At 53.5% G+C, this 24971-nt stretch overlaps 1 protein-coding gene across 1 annotated transcript in view; it reads left to right on the plus strand.

The window, feature by feature from the left end:
- Positions 1-24971, plus strand: part of B4GALNT3 (beta-1,4-N-acetyl-galactosaminyltransferase 3) — a 36018-nt gene that overhangs the window by 4021 nt on the left and 7026 nt on the right. The window contains exons 2-15 of the mRNA XM_013006577.2: positions 1742-1845; positions 2673-2750; positions 11828-11923; positions 12352-12442; positions 12769-12869; positions 13351-13418; positions 14380-14458; positions 14545-14611; positions 16182-16325; positions 18118-18227; positions 19148-19248; positions 19536-19597; positions 20482-21262; positions 23412-23731. Coding sequence (XP_012862031.1) covers positions 1742-1845; positions 2673-2750; positions 11828-11923; positions 12352-12442; positions 12769-12869; positions 13351-13418; positions 14380-14458; positions 14545-14611; positions 16182-16325; positions 18118-18227; positions 19148-19248; positions 19536-19597; positions 20482-21262; positions 23412-23731 — 2202 coding nt within the window. The remainder of the gene's footprint in view (positions 1-1741; positions 1846-2672; positions 2751-11827; positions 11924-12351; positions 12443-12768; positions 12870-13350; positions 13419-14379; positions 14459-14544; positions 14612-16181; positions 16326-18117; positions 18228-19147; positions 19249-19535; positions 19598-20481; positions 21263-23411; positions 23732-24971) is intronic.

The raw sequence follows: 24971 nt of genomic DNA on the forward strand, positions 1-24971 counted from the left end.
TGGCCACTCTTTTATCTTCAAGCCTTTAAGACCCCAGACGCTGTATCTTCTGATAACCGGGCACCATTAGCTCTCTTCACCACATTTGCTTATGCACCCGTTTGTCTTCAGTGATTGTGTCAGTAAAGCAGGCACTTGTGGAGGCTTCTTGCTGAAGTAGATGAAGAATAAGTAGTATAGCCCCATGGAGATGTGTCTGAGCACTCGGGTCCTAGGGTTAGCTTTCTCGCTGTGTGTCGAGGTGACCCTAAATAAGTGCTTTAATGGGCTGCTCCCATTTCCCTCGTTTGTAACCTAAGGACTTGGTCATCTTCTTCTTTTTTTTTATTTTTTAATTAAGAGATCATTTTATTAGGGACTCTTACAGCTCTGTTACAATCCACACATCGATTGCATCAGGTGAGTTTGTACATATGTTGCCTTCATTGTTTTCTAGACAGTTACTTTCTATTGAGCGCTTGATATAAGCTTCTCTTTTTGCCCCCTCTACCCCGCCCCCATAACCCCTTGATAAATTACAAATTGTTATTATTTTCCTATCTCACACCGGCCACTGTCTTCCTTCCCCCATGTTTTCTGTGGTTCTCCCCCCCTGGAGAGGGGTGTATGGTTATGTGTCGATCATTGCGATTGGTTCCTCCTTTCCCTCCCCTACTTCCTCCTACCCTTTTGGTCTCACTATTACCACTACTAGATACTCTGTGTGTCATGAACCCCCATCCCTTTATCTATACCTGTGTACATGCTCCAGTCTGGTCTGAGTTGAGAGGCACCACTGGGGTTATGAGAGTTGGGGGTGAGGAAGCCTCAGGGAACCAGAGGAATATTGTGTGTTTCATCTTTACTGCACCCTGGTTGACTCACCCCTTCCCTGTGGCCCCTCTGTCGGGGGGTTTGTTCTTTTAGGACTAAGTCATCCTGAAAGCTCCCGCCAGTCTGTGATTCCATTTCATGGCCACCCTCAGTTGACTTGGCCAGGCATCCTCTTTGGCAGGGCACTGAGCTCTAGTGAGTGGAGAGATTGGCCACTGTCCGGGTGCACCCCAAGCCTCTCCTGTGCTCTCTCTACACTCACCGGAGTGAGATTTGGCTTTTTTCCTTCCCTGATGTGTGAAGCGGAGCCTTCAGGGTGCAGACATCATCAGTCAAACACAGCCTCGAGATCAGTCCAGGAATAGCCGGGCCTCCAGTCTTTCCTCTTCGGTGGTTTATGAATGGACTTGACACATGCATTTCACATCTGTTTCTCCTCTGCTGCCTTTGGGAGAAATTGGCCTCTGGCGGGGCAAGGGAGTGGGGGGAGCAGATCGTCAACAAAGGAGAAGAAGGGTCCGTTTGCCCTGGCTCTGGGTGTGCTGTTGAGTTGATCTCCCTCACAGTGAACGACTGCATGTGACAGTAGAAGGGGCCCTATTTCAGTTCCTAAACTAGAAACAGACTGCCAGACCTGGTCTCCCATGAAGGGGCTTTCTGGCTCTGAATCCCCGCCCTTTCTGTGAGCAGTCACGTGCTTCCTGGAGCCCCACCAGGGCTCCTCCGCTGACATAGGGGAGGCGACAACTTTTAGTAGGATGTGCTGCACCCATGTTCTCTTCCTGCCCAAATGACCTTGGCCCAGTTGGTAACTGCCCCCACGTTTTCACCCCTCTCTGAGCACGGATGGCAGAACCAAGGTGCTCTGCTGACAGGTAATGAGCTCTTCAGGTTACAGTGACTCTCCATCCTCCGGTCCTTTCCCTAGGGTATAGCAGCTGGAGAGAACTGGCCAAAGCGCTATCCAATAGAAACATCCCAGCCGTGGACCCCCATCTCCAGTTCTACCGCTCGCAGAAGCTGAGCCTCAAGGTATGTGGTCAGCACGTTAACACAGGTCCCACGGCCTTTGAGGAAACCTCCACTTTTCGATGAGCAGAAGAGGAAGAGGAACCAGCCCCTGAAACCCTCGTCTGGTAGCGTGGGGTTTCTAACTGAGGGAGCAGAGGGGTCTACTGGGCTCTCCTCAAAACACTCGGACTGCTGTCTTCTTTCTGCCTTTGTCTTGGTGTTGAAGATGCCCAGCTCGACCTTCTCCGGGTATGTGGCCGCCGTCGCAGACAGCAGCCGAAGGCTGGAGACTGAGCCAGCATGTCCTACCTCTTGCTGGTGTGAGGCCTGGGCCCATAGGTGGTGATGTCAGATCCATCGCTGCTAAGAGTCAGCGATGATGAGGCAGGCTGACTCTCCTCTCTACTCATAGCAGAGATTTGTAGAGATTTGTAATGGAGTATTCTCCCTGGAGTATTTCTGGGGCCAGTGGTCCCCAGAGAGAAAGGACCAGCTCTTGGTAGAATTTAGGGGAATTGGGGTCCAGTGTAGTGTGGAACCCTTAGGAGACCTCTGGGCATAGAACAATATATGTGGTGGGACCAGAACCAAACTGGCCTGTGAGTCTGCATGGGTAAGGGGAGGGGGTCCTACTCTAATTAGAAAAGATGTTTCTTTTCTTCACATGGGAAAGATGCGGGGAATTCAGGAACGTTTCAGAGCCTCAGATATGCACATTGATAAAAGTCTTCAGGAAGTATACTCAGGCACCTAGTGCCTCCTGACTCTTCCCCCAGGACAGGTGCTGAACCCTGTGCTCGTCCCCAGTTCCCTTCATGCCCTCCTTCACTTCTGCATTCTTCCTCTAGGACCAGGAAGCTGACCGAGGAAGGAGCAGTAACAGCAGCTACTTGAAGTGGAACCAGCCTGTTCCCTGGCTCTCAGAGGTAAGGGACTCTGTACCGGGTTCTTTGAAAGGGTTAAAAAGTGGGAGGGGGGGATTTGTTTGTTTCTGACAGATAATTCCAGACGTCACAGAATAATTTTTTTCTCTAGCTGTTACTTCCAAAAGTTTTTACCACCAAGGAAGGGTTCGAGACTCATTGAACTTTTTTCCTTTAAAGAAGACCAACTTTATTACATACATCATCTCATGTCAGACTCAAATCTCGGCATGATTTATAACCCTGTAAGTTCACGCCCTTGTTTGCGTTTTATGAGTGGCAGAAGCAAGGCTTGGGAAGGTTAGAGAACTTGTTGTGGCTGCACGGATCCCCATTCTTAGAGCTAGACTTTCCTAAATGGCCTTTCTGGGGCCAGTAAGTCCTGCAAACTATCCCGGGGAAAAGTGGTTGTTTGATAAAAAGACAAGTGGAGGAAACTATACTACATCATCTTCTTGGAGACGCAGTGTCGAATGAAGCCCACAGAAACCCGTGGAACCACTCAGCCAGCTCTGACTACTGAATTGCTTCCCTGCACCACTACCCCCCCAAGAAACCACCCCTAGCATTCTGTGAAAGCAAGTGTTCTGTGGGGCATGCACTGTTGTGGTGGTTAGGTGGCATTGAATCCGTGCCGACCCACAGCGCCCTTACACACAGCAGAAGGAAGTACGGCCCATCCTGTCCCATCCTCACAACGGTCCCTGTGTTTGAGCCCACAGTTGCAGCTACTGAGTCAGTCCCTCTGGTCTCTTCCGCTGCCCCTCTGCTTCACCAATTGTGATGTCCTTCTCCAGAGACCGGTTTTCCCTGACACCATGTCCAGAGTACATGAGACGAAGTCTCCCTGTCCTTGCCTCAAAGGAGCATTCTGTCTGTACTTATTCCAAGACATCTGTTTGCTCTTCGGCAGTCCATGGCACTTTAAATATTCTTCACCAGCACCATAATGCAAGCATCTCGATTCATCTTCCTTATTCAATGTCAATAAGGTCTTCCTTACTCAATGTCCAGCTTTTTAAAAAAATCACTTTATTGGGGGCTCATACAGCTCTTATCACAATCCATCCTTTCATCCATCCATCCATTGTGCTAAGCACATTTGTACATATGCTGCCATTATCATTTTCAAAGCATTTTCTTTCTACTGGAGCCCTTGGTATCTCAGCTCCTCATTTTTTCCCCTCCTTCCCTCCAATGTCCAATGTGTGTATACCTGTGAGACTATTAAAGACTCTGGCTTGGGTCAAGCACCCCAAAGTCCTCAAAGTAGCAACCTCCCTTCAACCCTTTAAAGAAGTCTGGTGACTTCTGGTGACATCAGAGTGAGCCAGTGCCATGTGTCGTTGGATGGGACAGAGAGTAGGAAATTATTTTAGGGAACTTTAGAGGAAGATGCAAACAAAAGCATCCTAAGCATCTCGAGATCCTTTGTTACAGAGGCTAGATAACTTGGACGGGGTCTTTTTCTTCTGGAGAAAGACTCCAGATTGTGTTGAGTAGGTGCTGATGCCAAGGTTCCCTAGCAGCAGCGTGCACTGGGGATAGAAGTCTTAAATTGGGTCTCAGATGCTACGGCATGCCCACAGCTCAGTGTCTTGAGGCCTGAGGCCGGTGAGCAGAAACGATTTTGCGTGGCCCACTGGAATCGGCCAGTTCACCGTCTTTGTCCATGTCTGCACAGAAACCTTCATTAAACAAAAATATCAAAATGTGAAGCTGTTGTTTCTCAACATGCCCTCCCACTAGATCTCTGCACTTCTTTTGCCCCCAGTCTTTTTGGAAAAATCATTTTACTGGGGGCTCATACAGCTCTTATTACAATCCATCCATCCATCCATTGTGTCAAGCCCATTTGTACATTTGTGGCCATCAAATTTTCAAACATGTTCTTTCTACTTGAGCCCTTGGTATCAGCTCTTCTTTTTTCTCTCCCTCCCCCTCCCTCCCCCTCCCCCCTCACAAGACCTTGATAATTTATAAATTATGATTTCATGTCTTGCACTGTCCAATGTCTCCCTTCATCTACGTTTCTGTTGTCTGTTTCCCTGGGAGGGGGTTATATGTAGATCATTGTGATCAGTCTCACCTTTCTCCCCCCACCCTACCCTTACCCTCTTGGTATTGCTACTCTCATTTTTGGACCGGAGGGGGTTAGCTGTCCTGGATTTCCTGTGTTTCCAGGTCTTATCTGTACCCATGTACATGCTCTGGTCTAGCCGGATTTGTAAGGTAAGGTAGAATTTGGTAGGTAGAATTAGGATCATGTGGGGTGGGGGAGGAAGCATTAAAGAACTAGAGGAAAGTTGTACGTTTCATCAGTGCTGTACTGCACCCTGACTGGCTCGTCTCTTCGTTGTGACTCTTCTGTGAGGGGATGTCCAATTGTCTACAGATGGGCTTTGTATCTCCACCCCGCACTCCCCCTCATTCACATTGATATGATTTTTTTGTTCTGGGTTCCCCAAACAGTTTTATTGGCATATAATTCACAAATACAATTCAATAGGTCAGTCATACAACTCAATAGTTCAATCACACCAGAAAGAGTTGTACAAACAGCACCACAATCAGTTTTAGAAGATTTTTTTTGTTCTTGCACTCAATGTTATGAGCTCCCCATTTCCCCCAACCCTCCCTGCCACACCCCCGCGTGACCAGTAATACAGTTGCGCTCTCTCTAGATTTACCTATCCTGGATTTCATATACAGAAAAGCATTTAACAAAAACTAACAAGAACAAAAGAGTAAAATAGTTTAAAACCTCAGTCGAAAGGGAAGCAGAAAATATTAACAACTAGAACAAATTTAAAAGGGATCAAAGAGGAGATCAGATGACCAAGTGTTACATTTTTAACATAATTGCATCTGCATGAATCCACTTTCCAATGCACCCCACGTGACAGCAAGGCTTAGGGCTCTGTCCACTGCTGAAGGCCGCGTTTCCATCGCTCTAACCCTTCCCTGAAGAAGTCTGTGCTCTTGGATTCAGAACAAGGTCAAAACAGCAGTCTTTGCGTCCTCAGTTGTCTTCCTGTTGAATGTCCTGTGAGGCTTTGGGAACAAAAAGGAGCGGAAGGAGCAAGAACAGGGATTTGGGTGGATGGGGTGAAGTTTTCCAACAAAATCCTCCTAGCTCAGCCCTTGCCACCATTGAGGAATGACCACGTGCATTGTCCTGATGGGAAAAAAATCCCGTAGAATTTTCCTCACCAGTGCAGCTTTTAATTTTCTCTAAACATCTTCCCAATATGCCCCCATGACTATCTTGTGTCCTACAAGAAACGATCAAGATAACCCCTTGGGAACCCCAAAAAGCAGTCGCTATAGCCTTCTGGGCAGACCGCTCTTGAATTGAACTGGCCCAGTAGATTCTCTCAGAAACCACTGTTTTGGTTGTAGCTTTTGTTTTTCAAAGGCCTGCCAACAAAACCCAGACAGGTGTATTACCGAGAGACCCTGTGTGCATCCACCCACTGATTGCTGATACGTATGTGACCACGCTGGTTTGGAGTAAACAGCACGTGGATGAACTGAAGCCCATCACAGTACTTTGTGACTTACCCTCGTGTTTCATTGATTGAGCATATCCCAGAGGTCAGGTTGTACTGTTGTCCCCATTTTGCAAGAAAAAGCTTAAGCAGCTTAACTTCCTCGCTCAAGGCCACATGGCTAGTATGTAGCGCTGAAAGGTGAGTAAGCACCGACTCGGAGAAGCTGTTCTGTCACAGCCCTTGACTGGCAGCTCAGGAGTTCACGGGCCGGAAGTCGCTCTTAATACCCCATCAGCAGCTGGCATCGTATTGAGGGTGTCAGAGAGAGAGAGAGAGAGACTGATTGGATTAGACAGGGGGGTGCTCTCAAAAACGTATTAATATCATCCCACTTCACAAGACAATAACGAACAAATCCAACACTTCATGTTCTGATCAGTGTGCCCACCTCTTGACCAGATGACCGTGTCCGCTGTCCAGGATGCTTTCCACAGAAAACCAAAATAATCTCAAGGAGGGCATTCAGCAGAGACAAAATCTGAGCAAGCCAGGGTCTGGGCGGGGGATTCCCGTGGGCTTTGGTCAGGCAATGTCGCTCTCTTGCCGACCGGGGGCAACACAAATCGGACGTTCCTTTTTCTAGTGTTTCACCAGGTAGATTGACGTGCCTTTCAGTGAGTCCACAGAGCTGAGCCACCACCCGTTTTAGCACATTTGTATTACCCTGCACCCACTAACAGGCACTTCGCGCCCCATCTCTGGGCGGCTGCGGATCTGCCCTCCATCCCCACAGCTTGCCTATTCTGGAAATGTAATACAGTACCAACAGTTCAGTACATCAGGGTGGCACTGTGGGTAAGGCATTGAGCTGCTACCCGGAAGGTCAACTGTTCACCCCCCAGCTGCTCCTCAGGAGAAAGAGGAGGCAGTCTGTGCCACAAAGATACATCGTCTTGGAAAGCATTGGTAGGACGGTGCTGAGTCGGAATCGGGGGCATTGGGTTTGGGAGTCCTTTGTGATTGGCTCCTTCCGCTTGACGTCATGTTTCCGAGGTCCGTCCGTGCTGTATGCTGTAGCGGGGCTGGCTTCCTTCTGATTGCTGAGTAGCGTTCGGCAGCGTGCACACCCCGTGTTAGCCTCTCACCAGCTGGTGGGCAGTTGGATAGTTGTGGTTTTGTGGTTGCAGTGAGCAGTGCCGCTGTGGACCTACTGTGTGCTTTCTTCAGAACCACAAACCATCTAGTCTGCACCTTCAGCATGGTGCCTCAGTGGGCTGTGTGTAGCACCTCAGTGCAGGTGCTGGCAGAGCATCAGGATGGGGATCGATGTGTCCATTCTCAAGCTTTTGACTCTCCTGGGGGGATTCCCTGAATAACAGGTGTCCTCAGGGCGCCGAGTAGATTCGAAACAAAAACCCAGAACCCGAAGCTACTCCTACCATCGAGTCAACCCTGCGTCATAGCGACTCTGGAGGTCAGAGCAGAACTGCTCCCTGTGGTTTCCAAGGCGGTAAATCTGGATGGGAGCAAGCAGCCTCCCCCGCGCCCCCCCCCCCTTGCTGGTGGGTTTGAACCACTGGCTTTGCTGTTAACAACCCAAGATGTAGCCCACTATGCTCCAGGGCTCCTTGAGAGCAGATGAAGTACTGTGGGGAGGGGGAGGAGGGGATCTGGGTTAGTCAGCAAGGAAGGTGGGAGGGGAAATGGTGACACAACTCTTTTTTTTTTTAACATTATATTAGGGGCTCATACAACTGTTATCGCAATCCATACACACATCAATTGTGTAAAGCGCATTTGTACATCATTCTCAAAACATTTTCTCTCCACTTAAACCCCCGACATTAGGTCCTCATTTTTCCCCTCCCTCATGAGCCCTTGATAGTTTATAAATTGGTGTTTTGTCATATCTTGCCCTGTCCGACGTCTCCCTTCACCCACTTTTCGGTTGTCTGTCCCCCAGGGAGGAGGTCACATATAGTTCCTTGTAATCGGTTCCCTCTTTCCTACCCATTCTCCCTTTATCCTCCCTGTTTCACCACTCACACCACTGGTCCTGTAGGGCTCATCCGCCCTGGATTCCCTGTATTTTCAGTTCCTATCTGTACCGGCGTACATCCTCTGGTCTAGCCAGATTTGCAAGGTAGAATTCGAGTCATGGTAGTGGGAGCGGGAGGAAACATTTAGGAACTAGAGGAAAGTTGTATTTCTCATCGTGACACAACTCATTTTAAAGGCGATTTAATCGTGGGGTGCGGGGATGTTCTGAAATTGATTGTGGTAGTGATTGTACAGTTCTTCTCAATAGGATCAAACTCCTGAATTGTGTGATGTGTGGATTAAGTACCCATAAGACTGTTTTTAAAAAAAAGTAGATGAAGTACTTGGATGCTTGGGGTAGGAAGCTGGTCTGTAGGAACCTGTGCCCTGATCCACCTGCTAAGTTTGAGCTCACGTGGTCCCGATTTGCATGCTTCTCTGCCAAGGTGAGGTCTCACTGGCCCCCGAGTTGAACCATCAGCCATGGGTGGTAGTCTGATCAGCTGAGCAGCCTGCTCTGTATAGGGCAGGACCACTGTGGGCTTGCATGCTGCGATCCCTCCCAACCTCTCCTAGAGATAGAGCCAGTCACTCCTTCACCCCCTCCTGTAACTCACACCTCTGGGGTGGCTCCTGGTGCAGGCAACACACTGGCTTGCTTAGTCCTTGTCCTTTGAGGACCACATCTCTTTCATCTGTAACCATAGGGCTGGCACGCACCAGACACTCGCTGCTTAACATGTCCCAGCCCTCCTTTCTCTAAGCATTGTTCATTTGATCCTTACTATGTCCAGTCCTGCCCAGAAAGGGAGCGAACCATGTCGGGGCTGGGGGAGCACTCCCAGGGGGAGAAACCATCCGGGAGGAGCCTGGAAGGATGAGCAGGCTTTTGCCATGTGCGGAGGGAGAACAGAAAGGGCCTTCCATTCAGGAAGTAGTACAGGGGGCTTCAAAAAGTGTGGGGGATAATTCCACGAACCTGTCATCCCATTTCTTCACGAGCTTTTCGAATCCCGCCGGTAGGTGTCGAGGCGTGGAGAAACTGAGGAAAGAGAACGGCATTGTTTGCTGGTGGCAAACCTGGTGTGGGTGGAGGACAGGTGTGGTGCGAGGGGAGGCTGGGAAGCCAGACCTCCGTGTGCCGGGGGCAGGTTTGGCGTTGAAGGCTGTGGGAGCCTTGGGCAGTTGCGAGCAGGTCTGTGTCTTATCAGCGTCAGCTCGGGAGGGAGTATGAGGACCCCGTGGAGAGAGGGCCTGAGAGCCTGTGAGGATGCTCCGCTGCAGGCCTGGCCCAGGCACAGCGCGGATAGTTCTGCCCTTTCCCTGTGCTCCTGTCCACCTCCACCGCCCCACAGGTCCATTCTTACATGTCCTTGGGTAATCGGTTGACCTCTCCTGCCTCCATATCCAAATGTCAAACGTGACAGGGTCCCAGTAGGTCTTTTCTCCTCCGTTCTTAACTGGGAGTTCAAATCCAGCAGTGCCACAGATGTGCGCTGTGTCCTTGCCTGGGCTTAGTCCCGACTAGACAACGGTGAGAGTTGTCCGGGCGAATGGGCCAGAGACCTGTGCCCCTGACAGGTACAGATATGGAGTGCCCTCAAATTGGAACAATGCCAGCCCTGGTGGTGTCACCGGTGGTGTCACTGGTCAGGCCAAGGGGAGGAAGTTGGCACTCCTTGGGGCTGTGGGAAGCACGGTTCAAGGACTAGCTTCATGCTGGGTAAGGGTCCAGATGCCACGGGAGAGGGGTGCTCTCTTTTTGCACTCTCTGTCTCATGCACCCTGTTCCCCACAGGGCCTCAGGCGACCATTGCTAAGCAAAGAAAGCAATGGCAGGAAGGGGCGAGGAAGTTAGCCCAGCTCTTCCCTTGCCCGTTGTGTGTGTGTACCTCCCCCTCAACCCCCAACCCCAGTAACTTCTGGCCTCCTGGCCAAGCTTACAAACTGCTCTGGTAGTATGCTTGCTTCCCTCTGGACCATGGCTAGCGGGCGGGAGCTGGGCACACTGCCCTGAAAGTCTTCCAGGGAGGGGGCACCGAGGAGGCTATTCCAGGAGAAGGCCCCGTCTTGTAAACCAAATTGAAGGAATTTCCCCAGTAGGAATACAATGTCCCCATTCTTTCTCTCCACGAAACCTTCACCCAGCCGCCCCCACCGCCCCAGCCCGCATTCCCTCCCCCCCGACCCTGGCCCCCAACTCATGGTCCCAGAGCAGCATGGCTGCTTCCCAAGGGCCTGCATTCCGAGCAGCGAGTGAGCGTGGACCGGCCAGTGTGCTCCCAAGGTGCCAAGTCATTGAAGTGTGTCAGGACTGACAGACCCTCCTGTGTCTTTTCTGGTTCCAGCTGTACAGTCGTGTTTCCTGGAGCCTGGGACACACACCCCTCAGATCCTTGCCATTCATCCTGAGCTCTCCCTTCCCACCATCTGACCCCCCTCCCATCCTCCAGACCTTTTGCTGAAGACCTTGGGCCACTGCCTTCTGTCTGGGTGTCCCTTCCACCCCTGTCCCGTGCTCCTCTGGGCAGCCCTGGCTTCCTATCTGATGTGCTTGGGGAGAGAGCAGGGCAGGGCCTGCTGGCACAGAATACATTGAGCCCCACCTCCCCCAACTGAAGGGGGCAGGGAGGGAGACTGGGGCTGTCAGGGTAACCTGAACCTCTTTCTCAGAGGAACCTGGGCCTCTATCACCACCGCTTCCCCTCCGCTCTCCAGGCCCTGCCTTTCACCGCTCAGAGCACACATGCACAGGCTCACAGGCTCCTGCCTCCCTTTCTTCTGAAGGGGCCCCTTCTCTCCGGGTCTCAAGGCTCCCTCTGGTCCCTCACAGCACCACAGCCTGGCCAGGGGCAAGGGTGCTCCCTGGGTAGCCCAGCACCTGTGTGGGTGGGTGTCCTGGGGCCGGCCTGACCCAGTGGGGCTGCGAGCTCCGAGCCCTGGAAAGGGCAGAGAGGGGGTGGGGCGGGAAGCGTGCTCTGCAGGGGCAGCCAGATGGGGTCCCCAGAAACCTCCTGCAGTGCTCTCCCAGCTGCCTCTCAGCCCGGGGAGCAGATAGGGTTTCATCGGCAGGCAGCTGTGCGCTCTCCTTTATTGGGCCCTTGGGCAGTTGGGGGGGAGCCCCAGCCCAGCTCCGCCCAGTCCTGTCCCCTGCCGTCAACTTGGCAGGTCTGTAGTGGATGTTACCTCTCTCTGCTGGAAAGCACAACAGACTGCCATTTTGCTGCATGGACAGACAGAAGCGGAATGGGGAGGGTGTGTGTGTGGCGGGGGTGGGGTGGGGGCTCTTCAGAAAAACAGGCCCAGCCCTGGGGGAGGAACCCATAGGTGGGGCATCATTGCCTTCCCACCCAACCACCTCCAAGAAGCTGGGTTTCCCAAGGGTGGGGATGAGACCTAGGGGGGAGTGAGACCCGAGGAGGGCCGTGACCTGAGCATGGGCATCTGTCTGTTCTCTCGGCTCCTCAATCGAGGAGCCTCATGGGCATTTGGGGGGGCATACCCTGCTTCACCTGCCCCGCCCCTGCCCTGCCCTGCCCTGTACAGTTCCAGGGTCATGCTAACTTGCATGTGTTTGAAGATTGGTGTGGCAGCTCCATCCAGCAGCTCCGGAGGAACCTCCACTTCCCACTGTATCCTCATGTGAGTACCTGCCCCGCCTGCCTCCCCCTAACCCCCAATCACCCCTGTGACTGCCCACCACCCCCTCCTGTCTCTCGGATTGGCCCCTGTAGTCTTCATCCTTGCCTTCTTTACTGACTCATCTTCTCCTCACCTTTGGTTCCCCTCTTCTTCTGCCTACAACACCTCCCTGGCCCCCCCTCCCCTACAGGGAGTCCTGCCGCTTCCCGGCCAAGCTCACTCTGAGACCCTCGCTGTGGTGCCCAGTGCTGTTCACCCAGGGCTACCACCTAACACCGTGCGTGGTGCACGCTGGGCAAGGCCACCTGGACAGAGACCACTCTCCAACCCAGCCCGCCTGTCTTTCCCCATCCCTGGTCCTCCTACCAGCCTTCTGTGGGCCAGTCTCCTCTTCCCGATCACAGTTTCCTTCCCCTTCCCTGGCCCAGATCCGCACAACACTGAGGAAGCTGGCTGTGTCCCCCAAATGGACCAACTACGGCCTCCGCATCTTTGGCTACCTGCACCCCTTCACCGATGGTAAGGCCAGCCCTAAAGCCCCGTCCACCTCGTCCTGCCCCAGAACAGCCGGGTCCCCAGAGCCCTGCCTGCCCTTGAGAAACAAGCCAAGAGTAGGTTCCACATTGCTCCTAGTCGGTCACCGGGTTAAGAAGGGCAGTGGACTCTTGGTGACATCTTTTCTGGAATAACTGACCCTCTCCCGGTCTGAGTCTGCCCCATCTTCGCTGTGCCTCCCGGGCAGGCAGGAGGCCAAGGCACTGAGCCCCCTTCAGAGAATTTAACCACGGTGACATTTTAAGAAGTCACCCACCCTCCACACCGACACCTGTCTCTCTCTCTCCCAGGGAAGGTCCAGTTTGCCATTGCCGCCGATGACAATGCCGAATTCTGGCTGAGCCACGACGACCAGGTCGCGGGCCTTCAGCTGCTGGCCAGTGTCGGCAAGGTAGGGTCAGCTCCGCCGCAAGGGCTTCTGGGAGCCAGGGCGTCCCGCCAGCAGGCTCTCATTGCCACTAGCTGCTCTGGTGTGGCTCCTGGGATAGAAGGGGCCCCAAAGCAGCACCCTCCTCCTCCTGCCCAGTCCATTTTTGCAGAAGGACAAACCGAGGTACAGAAGAGGTATAGCATCTGAGTAAAAGACTGCGGGGGAGATGCCAGAAAGATCCATCCCTAGACTAGACCATCCCGGGACTAGACCACCGATTCTTTGGGGCCCCTCACCCATGTGCTGAGGGTTCACTCAGTGGCTGAGTGAGGGTTCACTGGTGGCTCCGGGCCCTCCTGAGATGGGCCAGCTCCCCCTCGCATGAGCCCCTTGTCACCCCTTTTCATTCTTTTATTTTCTGTCCCTCTTGTCCTCTCCCCCCCCATCTCTTTTCCTTCCTCCTTTTCTCTCGCTCTCCCCACCACCCCATCCCCACCTCTAGACTGGAAAGGAGTGGACTGCCCCAGGAGAGTTTGGAAAATTTAGGAGTCAGATTTCGAAGCCAGTGAGGTAAGTAGGGGGCACATAGCTCAAACCAAGGTCAAATCCAAGTCGGAGAATCCGGCTGCCTTCTCCCCCCTGTCTAACCTCCTTATTCCAGTGCTTCTGTGGGCCCCCACCGGTACATTCTGGGCAGGTGGAGTCTGGCCCAGGTTTCCTCCATCTATAGATGGGGAAGGGGAGGAGTGGGATTTTGTGGAAGGTCAGGGGAGGGGTGGGATTTTGTGGAAGGTCAAATAAGCCTTTTGTGACACTTAGGAGCAGGAAATCAGGTCCCCCCTCTCTCTCCCAGTCCTCGCCCTTCCCATCCCAGAATTGTTGACTTCATCCCAGAATTGCCCACCTCTGTGGGTGCTGGGCTCCTGGAAGTGCCTAGGCTGTTGGTGAGTGCAGGATCTCTTAGTAAACCAGAGATCCTCCCAGGCCTTCCTCCCCACACAGTGGCTGGAAAAATGTCCGCACTCGGGAGAGAGGACTCAGCCCAACTTCAGAGTGCCACCTGGTGGCCAGCCCGGCAACATGATGGTCAACAGCATGGACTCAAGCAGGACTCCCTGGAACAAATACCACCCCCACAGCTCATGACCTGGATGACTTTGGGCAAATGACCCAACAGTCTGGGCCTTGGTGTTCTGCTGTTAAGCACGCCTTGCCTGAGTTAGTATATAGAAAGCATTAGAACAACGGCTGGCACATAGCAGCTCCTCTGGAGGGTTAGCTGTGATGGTTTCCTTTGACCCTCCCAATCATCCTGTGAAGTCAGTCCTCCCCGTGTCCCCGCACATCGATGAGAAGACTGTCACTTTGTAGGAAGTGGCAGAGTGGGTGTCCTAACAACCCCAGGGGGTCCAGGCATGCTCCTGAGATTCTGAGCACACAAGGAAGGGCTGAGGGAGCTGATGGGTGGCCCTGTGGAAGAGGGGGTGACCCCAGAGACCCCAGGAGACACCTTGCTTTGTCCTCCTGCCAGTCTGTCAGCCGCCCGCAGGTACTACTTCGAGGTCCTGCACAAGCAGAATGACGAAGGCACCGATCACGTGGAAGTGGCAGTGAGTGCACCCCCGTCCCTTGATTTCTTCCTACCGGAGACCCAGCTGCCTCCAGCCCTTCACAGCCACCCTCTCTCCTCTTCCAGTGGCGGCGGAATGAGCCTGGAGCCAAGTTCACCATCATCGACTCAGCTGCCTTGTCCCTCTTCACGAGTGAGTAGTCTCTGCCCTCAGACCAGCGGCTGAGGTGACTGACAGGTGTCCTTCACCTCCGTGGTCCCTGGTCCTGTTAAAACTCTATCAGCAAGCCCTCCTTTGTCTGGTCTTTGTTCGTTTGAGACTAAATAAATGTTCTCCTAAAAAAAGGGGGGGGTGATAATGGAGTTTTCCCCCAGGGGTGGGTGGGCAGAATAGGAGGGGGAGGAAACAGATTTGCCTTGACTGCCAGGAGGCAACCTTCTTGGGGGTCAAACTCAAAGCTCACTGCCATCAAGTTAATTCTGACTCAGCGACACTATAGGACAGAGTAGAACTGCCCCTGGGAGTTCCTGAGACATTAGATCTTTATGGGAGCAGACAGCCTCATCTTTGTCCTGCTGGGTGGCCAGTGGATTCAAACTGCTGACCTTATTGTTCGCAACTCAGCGTTCCTTTTCACATGGTAGTCATGGCTGATTTGTGTGGACTCTGTAGCTCGACTGCCTGGGTTCAAACTCAGATTAGTCCCCCTCCTTAAGCCCTGCTGGCTTAATGTTTAAGCCAAAAGGCTGGTGGTTTGAACCGCCACTCTGCAGAAGAGAAGACCTGGGCACCTGCCTGTAAAGAGGGTGGGCTTGAGAGCCCATGGGGGCAGTTGTAGTCTGTTCTGTGGGGTCACTCTGAGTCAGAATCTACAAGGGAGCAAGCGACAAACATAGTTTGCGACACGAGGCAAATTACTGAGCTTCTCCATGCCTGGGTTCTTCCGCTGTAGATAGAAAGAACAACTGTATAGAACTCTTTTGTTAGTTTTGAAGATTCAATGGGTTGGCATTTAGTAAGATACTTACAGAACAGTATCTGGCTTATTAGGTGGCGAGCGCTCTTTAAGTAGCTGCCGCATTGATTCAAGATATTTATTAATTGTATTGTGGTGTATATATGTATAGCTCAGGGTGGCCGCTCAGTAGTCCCAGGTGTACCACTGAGCGATGTCAAGGACATGGATGCCGCCAGAATCGGTGCGGACTCCTCTTTAGGACACTGATACTTCCTGCTCTCAGAACATGGACTCACCCCTTCCCGCCCACTGCAGGTCGCCAGTAATGAACGGGCCTCCTCAGGATGGCCTGTTGTTGACATTTCCTTTAAGGCTATGAAAAGCTCACCATAGGTACTCGTCCTCTGGTGACTCGGCGTGATATCTCCCAGGTCCCTCATGTTGTAGCAGAGCTGACAGCTCCGTGGCTGTCTTCTGTTGCTATGCCATGCTTGGTTTATCCCTCGCTCTGTCTCTCAGGAGTATCTGTGACGAGCAGGAAGCAGTCGGAAGAGGACGTGTCCTTCTAGTCTACATGCAATGGTGGTGTGAACTGGCCACCCCTCTGGTTCAGGGGCCATCAGGCGACAAGACGCTGAAAGGACAAAGCAGGGGGCCAGGGCTGGAGGGGAGAGGTCCTGAGGGCATCCCAGATGGACCTCACTGGACGACAGGCACCTTATCCCAGTCTTCCCCTGCCCCTCAGAGAAGAGGGGGACTGGCTCTGGGTCTTACCACTTCCCTCTTCTTCCTCCCTGGACCCAGATGAGACAATCCTAAGGATGGATGAGGTGGGCCACATCCCACAGACAGCCGCCAGCCACTCGGGCTCCCCAGACTCTGTACCCAGGGACGAGCAGTCCCCTGCTGACATGCTGAGGCCTGACCCTCGCGACTCCCTCTTTCAAGGTAAGGCCCTGGCTGCCCCCTTGCCACTACTACCCTGTCTGGGGACAGTGCGGTGCCAGGTCCACGGGTGGATGTGGGAGGTGGGCATCACCAGACTCAGGAGAGGCATCAGTGTGAAAGGAGGGTCCCTGGTGGCTCAGCTGCTAACCCACACGGTGGGCAGTGTGAACCCACTGGCCATGCCTTGGGAGCAAGGTGTGGCCGTCTGCTCCCATGAAGATATCCAGCCGGGGAAACGCTGTGGCGCATGTCTGCTCTGTCTTGTAGGGTCCTAACAGGTCAGGGTCCACTCTACAACAATAGGGGATAAGCCAGGTAAAATGCACATGGAAAAGTACCCCCAAATGAACTGACCATTGGATGATCGTGCAGGTGGCGACAGAGGAAACATTTGCATGACCTGCACTGTGTCAGGATAGACTAGAGAAACAAATCCAGAGACACTCATATGTGTGTAAGAGAGAGTTTTATATCAAAGAGTAATTGTGTAGTGAGAAAACATCTCAGCTCAGTCCAGATCAAGTCCTTAAGTCCTATATTGGCCAATATGTCCGATGCTCTCTTCAGACTCATGCAACACATGCAATGACACAGGAAGATGACTGGCCAGTGGGTGGAAAGTCTTGTGGATCCAGTGGTGGTGGAAGCATCTCAGCACTGGCGTGGGTCTTCATGTGGCTCCTCCAGCTCCAGGGCTTTGTCTCCATCAGCGTAGCTCCATGTGGCCTGTCAACAGAAATGTCTCACAGAGAGAGTATGTCTCCTGCCTCCAGTAAGAAGATGTGAGCTCCCAGGATCGTCAGGGGAAGGCCACGCCCACACACAGGCCTCATTGGTTATGACCTAACAGGCTAGCCTCCACCCCTTCACTCAAGTTGAAAAGAGAATATGTAACTTCCACATGCACCAGAACAAAAAATAGAGCCAGACCCTGGAAGTCCCTCCCGCTGCGCCCCTCCTGGACTACAGATGTCACAGTGGCTTCCGAAGCTTCCCATCCAGTGAGAGAACAAACCCCCTGCGCTACTCGGGTCTGCGTGCCTCTTCTTCTTCCTCCCCAGCAGCAGTATTTTTTTTTTTGCTTTGGTTTGGTTTTCCCCAGCAGTCTTATTGGCGTGTCATTCCCACGCCCAGCCATCTGGTCATTCTGCTGCATGGAGAAGAGGGGTACGGTCGTCACCACAGTCCGTTTCAGGACATGTTCCTCATCCTCATCCTCATCCTCACTATCCTCCCGGCCTTATTCTTCTTGAAAGTGTTGGCACTTCCAAAACTGTGTGGGGGACACAGTGACCAGCGGAAGTCCTTGGCACTTCAGGAGGCTGCGGGGCTGTGTGGCCCCCTGGCTGTTTTCGAGGCTTTTAGTGAGGTTAGCCCTGGTAGCACAAGGGTTAAGCTGGCTGGTTAACAGCTGCTGCGACCTTGTGGTCTGCTCTGCTGAAGGGGAGAGCCTAGAAAGCCCTGGGGCAGTTCTACTGGGAATTGGAGTCTGGTCCCCAGCATCTAGGAACCATAGCAACAACCAAAGGCGCTGAAACCCTTTCCAGGCCCAGGAGCGGGCCCCCGGGGGCTGTGTGCCCCGTGCTGTGCCAGAAAGCTGCTCCCAGTGCTCCCGCAGCTCAGTTGGGCAGCTGCAGCCAGTGGACGGCGGGCAGGGCTCTGGCCACAGCCCCCACTGGTGAATAGAAACGGGTCCTGCTCGGGCCGAGGACCGCAGGCCTTGTCACACGACGGTACCCCTATCTCCGTTTCATGACGCTTCAGCCTCATCGTCTTCCCTTTCCGCCCTCAGTGCCTCTGATCCCCAAGTCCCATCTCCGCCACGTCCTGCCCGACTGCCCCTACAAGCCCAGCTACCTGGTGGATGGGCTCCCTCTGCAGCGCTACCAGGGCCTCCGCTTTGTAAGTCTGGGGCCTGGGCGGTGGGAGGCAGGAGTGGGAAAGGGCTTGATGCCTGTGCCTGAGTGGGAGGTGGGGACTCGGACCCCTCCCCTGCTTGCCTCTGATCCCAGTGGACTGCCTTGCAACACCCCAGCTCAAGCACCTACTTAAGGGCTACCCTACCCCTCCCTCTCCCAACTCCACGCCAGGGGGGGATGCCAAGGGGACTGACCCCAGGTTTTCTGCTCTCTGCTGCCAGGGACACACAGCCCGGTCCAGCCGGGGTCATGCAACTAATTAGAGCAGCAGTTCTCAACCTGTGGGTCTCGACCCCTTTGGGGGTCAACCGACCCTTTCACAGGGGTTGCCCGATTCATAACAGTAGCAAAATTACAGTTATGAAGTAGCAACAAAAATAATTTTATGGTTGAGGGTCACCACAACATGAGCAACTGCATGAAAGGTTCGCGGCATGAGGCAGGTTAAGAACCACTGGACTAGCTGATCAACTGTATTGATGAGCCTTATAGATAAGACACTGGGGAAAGCAACTGTGGAGGCGGGCTTCACTTTGAAGAACCTTTAGGTAGACACCGAAGAGGCAGAGTGAACAGTAGAAATCCAGACGCAGAGTTGGCCACCAGAGGGACCTCGAGCTGGGTCTAAAGGGGCCAAGGGAAGCTGTTCATCCACAGCAAGCCAGGGGGGGAGGAGGGGTGCAGGGATTGGGACTGGGAATGGTCCCGGCTACCGCTGAGATGTGAACCAGACAGGAGAGGTGGCAGGAAAGGCTGTGGCGTGGTGGTCCTAGTAGCTTGTCATGCAGAGCCAGGACCCTGCCCTCCCACAGCAGGCATCTAGGAGCCCTATCAGACTCCGGCTAGGGATTGCTTACCAAGACCCTGCCCTCTTATGCTTTTGGTTGCTCTCCCTCCTCCCAGGTCCATCTGTCCTTTGTTTACCCCAATGACTACACCCGCCTGAGCCACATGGAGACCCATAATAAATGCTTCTACCAGGAAAGCAGCTACTACCAGGACAGGTGAGTGATGCCGGCGAGGCTTACGGGAAAGGGGCCCAGCCAGGACCAGGGGGCTGCCTGGGTCGACACAAATGCTCTGCAGCCCAGGATCCCCTGCTGAGCTCACGCACGCTCCCGGCCTCCTTCCTTGGCATTAGCTCCAGTGTGCCTCAGGTCTCTGCTGGGCCCTCCAGCCCGATAGGGCTGGGCTGCATGCTGTAGCCTGTGCGCCCTGTCTATGACATCAATCTGTACAGCTGGCTCCTGCCCCCCACTGACTCTAGTCTCCACCTCCCTTCCTCCTGCAGGTTCAGCTTTCAGGAGTACATCAAGATTGACCAACCTGAGAGCCAAGGGCCCGAGCAGCCAGGTATAGAGTGGCCACTGGGACCTCTGGGGAGTCAGGGGGGGGGGGGGCACCTCCTGCTTCTGTGGGAAGCTCAGGCTCTGCCAGCTCTCCCTGGGGAAGCTTCCACTCCAAACCCCCACCCCCACATGCAGGGAGTCAGGAGTGGTACCTCCTACCTCAAGGCATGTCTAACACGTGACCCTCTGTTCCTTTTCCCTTAAATCTCGTGCTATGTTTGCTGTTGAGAATAAGCAGCAATTCATCGTCTCTACAGGCACAGTTGAGTGACACGTGACGTTCTGGGAGTTGTGTGACCATCCTCAGCCTCCTTTTCCAAGTCTTTGTTTCCAACGGCACACTGGTCGGCTGGGGGTGCTTTGGAGCCCTGGAGGAGAGCCCTGGGTTGCTAGCCTCTCCAAGCACACCTTACTGAGGGGCAGGGAGAGGTGGGGTCATTTATTGGGCCCCTACCTGTACCAGCATCTGCTAGCCCTTTATGAACGGTGTATAACTCAACCCTCACAATCACCCTAGGGGAAACGGATCCTTGTCCTGTTCGTGTAGTGGAAGAAACTGGGATCGATTGAGATTGAGTCCCATGGGGTCTTACTTACTTAGTGGCGGACTGCTTCTACGTAGGGCTGCCAACCTCAAGGTCAGCAATTTGAAAGCGCCAGCCCTCAGGTTTTCTCCAGTCTTGGGAACCCACAGGGGAAGTTCTGCCTTGCCCTGGAGGGTCGCAGTGAGTCTCAGTCGACTGGCTGGCAGTGAGAATTTGTCCAAGGTCCCGCACCGCACCGTCAGGAACGACGGGGTGTGTCTCACACGGGCTCCTCTCCTGTGGGGAGAAGGGTAGGAAGCCCCTGACGGGAGGCTTTGTGGTGATTCCTGGTGTGGCCTTGCAGGTTCTGAAGAGGGCCTTGAAGACGCACAGTATGGCGATGCCCTGGAGAAGACTCCGGCTCGTGGTGACAAGGGGAACCGCAGGCTGCCTGCCTCAACCCCTGGGCAGGATGTCAATCACCTCCGCAGCCTGCGGCGGCTCCTGGCTCAGCCCGTGGAAAGCCTGTTGGTACCCTTGGCCAGGCAGAACTCCACGGCTTCCTCCCCAGTGAAGACCAGTGACGTCCCAGCCCAGCAAGCAAAGGCGGCAGCGAGAAAGCCCAGCCCCAGGCCTGGCCAGAACTCTCACCTTGGTGATCCGTGGCTCCCTGAGCGCCCGGCAGGGAGCCTGCTACGAGTTAAGAGTGCCAGGCCCACTGGGGACGGCCCCAGGAAGACCCTAGAACAGTCCCAGTGGCTAAATCAAGTGGAGTCCTTCATTGCAGAGCAGAGGAGGGGAGACCTGATGGAGCCTCAGGTCCCCAGGAGGGATTGGCATGGCGGGGAGGAGGAGTTGGTAGTGGCCGCCGCAGGCCAGGAAACCCAAGTGGAAGGAGAGGAAGAGGGGGAAGAAGAAGAGGAGGAGGAATTGGATATGAGCGAGGTGTTCGAATACGTGCCTGTGTTTGACCCAGTAGTAAACTGGGACCAGACCTTTAGTGCCCGCAACCTTGACTTCCAAGCCCTGCGGACCGACTGGATTGACCTGAACTGTAACACGTCTGGCAACCTGCTGCTTCCTGAGCAGGAGGCTCTCGAAGTCACACGGGTCTTCTTGAAGAAGCTCAACCAGAGGACCCGGGGGTAAGGTAAAGGGTTCTCCTGGGGCCAGGGGCTGGGCCATACCACAGCCATCAGCCCCCCACCCCACCCCCGCTTACCGTAGAAATAGCTGGACCTCGACTCTCCAGCCCAGGCTCCTGAAAAGACCAAGTGCCTTGGACCTGCTGACCTGGAGTGAGGTCCTGGGCCGGGGTCCTGGTTCCATCATCGGGCAGGGTTCTGAGGTTTCTCCCCCGGGAAAGGAGCAAGGCAGACACACAGCAGACAAAGCCAAGACACAACTACACATGAAAGTTTTAGATGGGGGCTAGAAGGCTTAGGGCATGAGGTGTGACTATGTCTTTGTTTTCTTTACTTATTCAACCAAGCAACAGTTTTTTTGAGTAGGTAAAATTCATCACTTAAAAGTATACAATTCTCTGGTTTTTAGTGATTCACAGAATCGAGTAACCATCACCATTTTCTAATTCAGGAACATTTTTGTCTCCCTGAAAAGAAACCTCATATCCATTAGCATCACCCCGTGTCCTCCCTCCCTCTCCAGTACCCCTAGACACCCCTGTCTGTCTCCATGGCTTGGCCTTTTCTGAATAGTTCATGTCAGTGGAGACCTGTGACACGGGGTCTGTTGTGGGTGACGTCTTCCACTTGGCACGGCATTTTCTGGGTTCATCCACGTTGTAGCACGTCTGAGTACTTTTTTATACTGAATACTTTCACTGAGGAGGCTCAAGACCCTGGTGGCATGATAGTCAAGCACTCAGCTGCTAACCCAAAGACAAGGCAGTTGGAACCCACGGGCTGCTCTGGTGGCAGCGGGGCTACCCATGGACTGCTCATGAGGACGTCAGCAGTTTGAAGCCACCAACCATCCCCTGGGAGAAAGACGAGGCTCGCTGCTCCCCAGGGGCAGCTCTTCCTTGGCCTGTGGGGTGGCCGCGAGTCAGCGTCCCCTCGATGGCAGGATGTGAGCTGCTTGTGGGAGAAAGCACCTGACAAAGGGTTGCAGCCTGGACAGCGATGGGGCAGTTCCGCTCCTCTGCAGGGTGGCAGGAGTCTGAAAGTGACTCTACGGCACAAGACACGCATCTTGTGTGAATAGACCAGTTTTATTGGTCTTTTCTTCAGGGGGGGGGTGACGGTGAATAATTTGTGTACAGGTGGTTATGTGAATGTATGTTTTCATTTCTCTGGGATAGATCCTGAGGAGTGGAATTGTTGGACCATGTAAGAACTCTGTGGCTAGTCTTCTTAGGAACTGCTAGACTCGTTCCGTTCCCCAAGTGGCCTGGCCCTCTTGTCCATTACTGCCAGCCCACGAGGGTTCCGGTTTCTCCAGACAGATCCTCACAGCATATCTAGTGGTCTCTTTTATTAAGGTTACCCTGGCGATTGTGAAGTGGTATTTCATGGTGGTTTGGATTTGTAGTTCCCTCATGACTAATGAAGAGGAGCCTTGGTGGGGTAGTGGGTGGGCTGTTAACCGCAAAGCCAACAGTTCCAAACCACCCCACAGGAGAAAGATGAGCCTTTCTACTCCCATAAAGAGCTACCATCTCAGAAACCCACAGGGCAGTTCTACCTTGTCCCGCAGGCTCACTGTGAGTCAGAATCAGCTGGGGGTGGAGAGCTGGGTTTTGGGTTTTGAATGACTCATGAAAGGAGCCCTGATGGCTGCGTAGGGGGTTACATGCTGGGCCGCTAACTGCAGAGCCAGCAGCCCCAACCCTCCCGCCTTCCCCAAGAGAAAGAGCAGGCTTTCTACTCCGATGGAGATTGACAGTCTGGGAAGCCCATCGGGTTAATTCTGCGCTGGCCTATGAGTTGGAATCCTCTCTATGGCAATGAATTTTCAGAACGCCTGATGATGTGTCCACCAATCAACTTTTGATTTGAACAGAACATTTTAGTAACGAGGGTCGACTTCTCAAGGTACCGCTTCACTGAGCCCTCCCACTCACTGCCAATACTTAGGCTCTGAGAGCTGTCAGAGACATCAGAGATCATCAGGCCCAATGGGCACATTGTAAAAGATGGTCACATTGGATCCTGGAGTGGTTGAAATCTCACCCAAGGCCCCCTGGTTAGCCAGTGAGGAAGCCCTGCCATCCATGGTGAAGGAAAAGTGGGGGAGGGAGATGACTCCAATCCCACCCCTCTTCCGCCACAGGAGGTACCAGCTCCAGCGCATCGTGAACGTGGAGAAGCGGCAGGACCACCTTCGGGGGGGCCGCTACCTCCTGGAACTTGAGCTGCTGGAACAAGGCCAGCGCCTGGTTCGGCTCTCTGAGTATGTGTCTACACGAGGCTGGCAGGGCATCGATCCGGCTGGCAGGGAGGAACTTGAGGTCCGGAACCTGCGAGGCCTGGTCTGGGGCCCACACAACCACCGGAGACACATCCTGAATGCCCAGACGCCTGAGCCCAAGCTGTGCTGGCCTTTGGGCTTCTCCTGGAATCACCGAGCTGTGGTCCACTTCATCGTGCCCGGTGAGCCTCAAGCCGAGCCCTGGGCATTGGGTCCCAGGGCAGGGAGCCCAATAGTGACCAGGAGCACCTAGGTCTGCTTGAGAGAGGGGAGGAAGTTGAGGCTCACAAAAGAGAAGGGCCTTGGCCACATTCCATTTCTAGTGAGTGTCAGAGCTGGAAAGGGACCGTGCGGTTGCTCCAGGTCTCAGGCTTAGAAGCGCCGTCAGTGCAAGGAGGGTATAGGTGGCCTGGTAGTGTGTGATCAAGGGCAATGTAACAGGAATTACTGAAGGCGAACATGATCATGGAGCAAGAGGAAAGTAAAAGGAAATAGAAGAAAGAACTAGGAGGTTGTAGTTTGAGGTGGGGGGAGTCAGCCCCCCACCACTAACCTCGGGTTCAGTAAGTACAATTGTATGGTTGAGATATATAAATATTATATTAAAGTCATCGAGAGCATGAGCGATAGAAGAGATAGTACAATAATGCAGTCAGACATTACATGGTAGCAGTGCTCACCTCAGCCCCGCTTGGTGGTCCACGTGGAGAGAGGGGGAAGGGAAGGAGGACAAGGGGAAAGGGAACAAGGGAGAGAGGACGGGAGAGGAGAGGGGGAAGAGTGAGGGAGTGAGTGGGCGAGAGAGCTCTCTATTGCTAACCCAGGCCTATATACCTTTTGGGGGCATGCAAGCCCACTAATTACAGGTAAAGACATAAGTCACAGGAAGGGGTTGCACTATAGGTTATACAGCAGTGAGAAGGGGTGGTCTAGGATAGGAAGAGGAGGGATTGGGGGTATACATGTGACAAGATGGGCGGATCCTAGATTTAGGATGGCAGCCTAATTTTGGATGTCACAGAGCCAGTTTGATCTGTTCCCTGCCTCAACTGATAGAGACCATAATCGGTATGGTGTGAACTCCACTACAGGAACCAAGCAATGGTCACAAGCCTTAGGGAGAAGTAATCCATTGTCCCCAGCAGCAGGGAGCAGGCCCACCCCTGTGGTGGGGTGAGACAGCAGTCTGGCAGTGATTGCCTTCAGGGAGGATTAAGCATCTGCCCTCCCCCCACAGGAGGCAAAGGACATTTATAGAGGTCTAAATACAGGCATGTACATATGTAAATATATTTATATATGACGATGGGGAAATAGATCTATGTGCATATATTTATACAGTAAGTATTAAGGTAGCAGATGGACATTGGGCCTCCACTCAAGTACTCCCTCAATGCCAGAACACTTTGTTCTATTAAACTG

This window comes from Echinops telfairi, unplaced genomic scaffold (assembly GCF_000313985.2).
Source record: "Echinops telfairi isolate 266 unplaced genomic scaffold, ASM31398v2 ScPeMD7_6273;HRSCAF=7185, whole genome shotgun sequence".
NCBI classification, from domain to species: Eukaryota; Metazoa; Chordata; class Mammalia; order Afrosoricida; family Tenrecidae; genus Echinops; species Echinops telfairi.